This window comes from Hippocampus comes, unplaced genomic scaffold (genome assembly GCF_001891065.2).
Source record: "Hippocampus comes isolate QL1 unplaced genomic scaffold, H_comes_QL1_v1.1 C16507888, whole genome shotgun sequence".
Classification (NCBI taxonomy): domain Eukaryota; kingdom Metazoa; phylum Chordata; class Actinopteri; order Syngnathiformes; family Syngnathidae; genus Hippocampus; species Hippocampus comes.
This window is the reverse complement of record NW_017833267.1, coordinates 1-488: the sequence shown is the minus strand read 5'-3', so window position 1 is coordinate 488 and position 488 is coordinate 1. Positions and strand designations below refer to the sequence as shown.

The 488-nt window shown below is 54.7% G+C and overlaps 1 protein-coding gene across 1 annotated transcript; it reads right to left on the bottom strand.

Annotated features, from left to right (window-relative positions):
* Nucleotides 1-31: 31 nt before the first annotated feature.
* LOC109508699 (myomesin-2-like) lies at nucleotides 32-419 on the bottom strand (the record flags this gene model as incomplete). Its single annotated transcript, XM_019858698.1, has 2 exons — nucleotides 191-419; nucleotides 32-109 (listed from the first exon to the last, which is right to left on the bottom strand). Coding segments are annotated over exons 1-2 (292 nt in total), but the record flags the coding sequence as incomplete, so codon positions are not given.
* Nucleotides 420-488: the final 69 nt, after the last annotated feature.

Here is a 488-nt window from a genome sequence, read left to right as displayed (position 1 = left end):
AAAATGTACGATCAATGACAAAGCAAAGTGCCCAACCCTGGTAGCTCACCTTGCTTCCTGACAAAGTCTCTCCTCTGCAACTCGGCTTCCTTCAGAGCAGCCAGGAACACTGCACGCACAAAGCCAAAGAACAAGCGTCAGCGTCTGTGCCGACGCGAGCGCGGCGAGCGGTTGCGGCTGCGGGTTTTACCATCTCCGACCAGGACCAGGGAGCTCTGCGTTTTGGCCTTGCCGTCGTGGATTTGCACCGTGTAGGTGCCCTCGCTCTCCCGGGTGAAATTCTCCACCATCATCTGGATGACGCCCGTGGACACGTCGTGGCTTATCTTGCGGCCCTGCGACAAATGCGGACGGATTGACGCACATCGAAAAGTCTCACGGACTCGCACCCGCAAGTCAGCCATTTTGGTCTGAAGCAACAACACAAGCCTTCAAGGACTGACTCCTCCCAGAGATTTGGGCAGACCAAATTTGGATTTTTTTTTTTT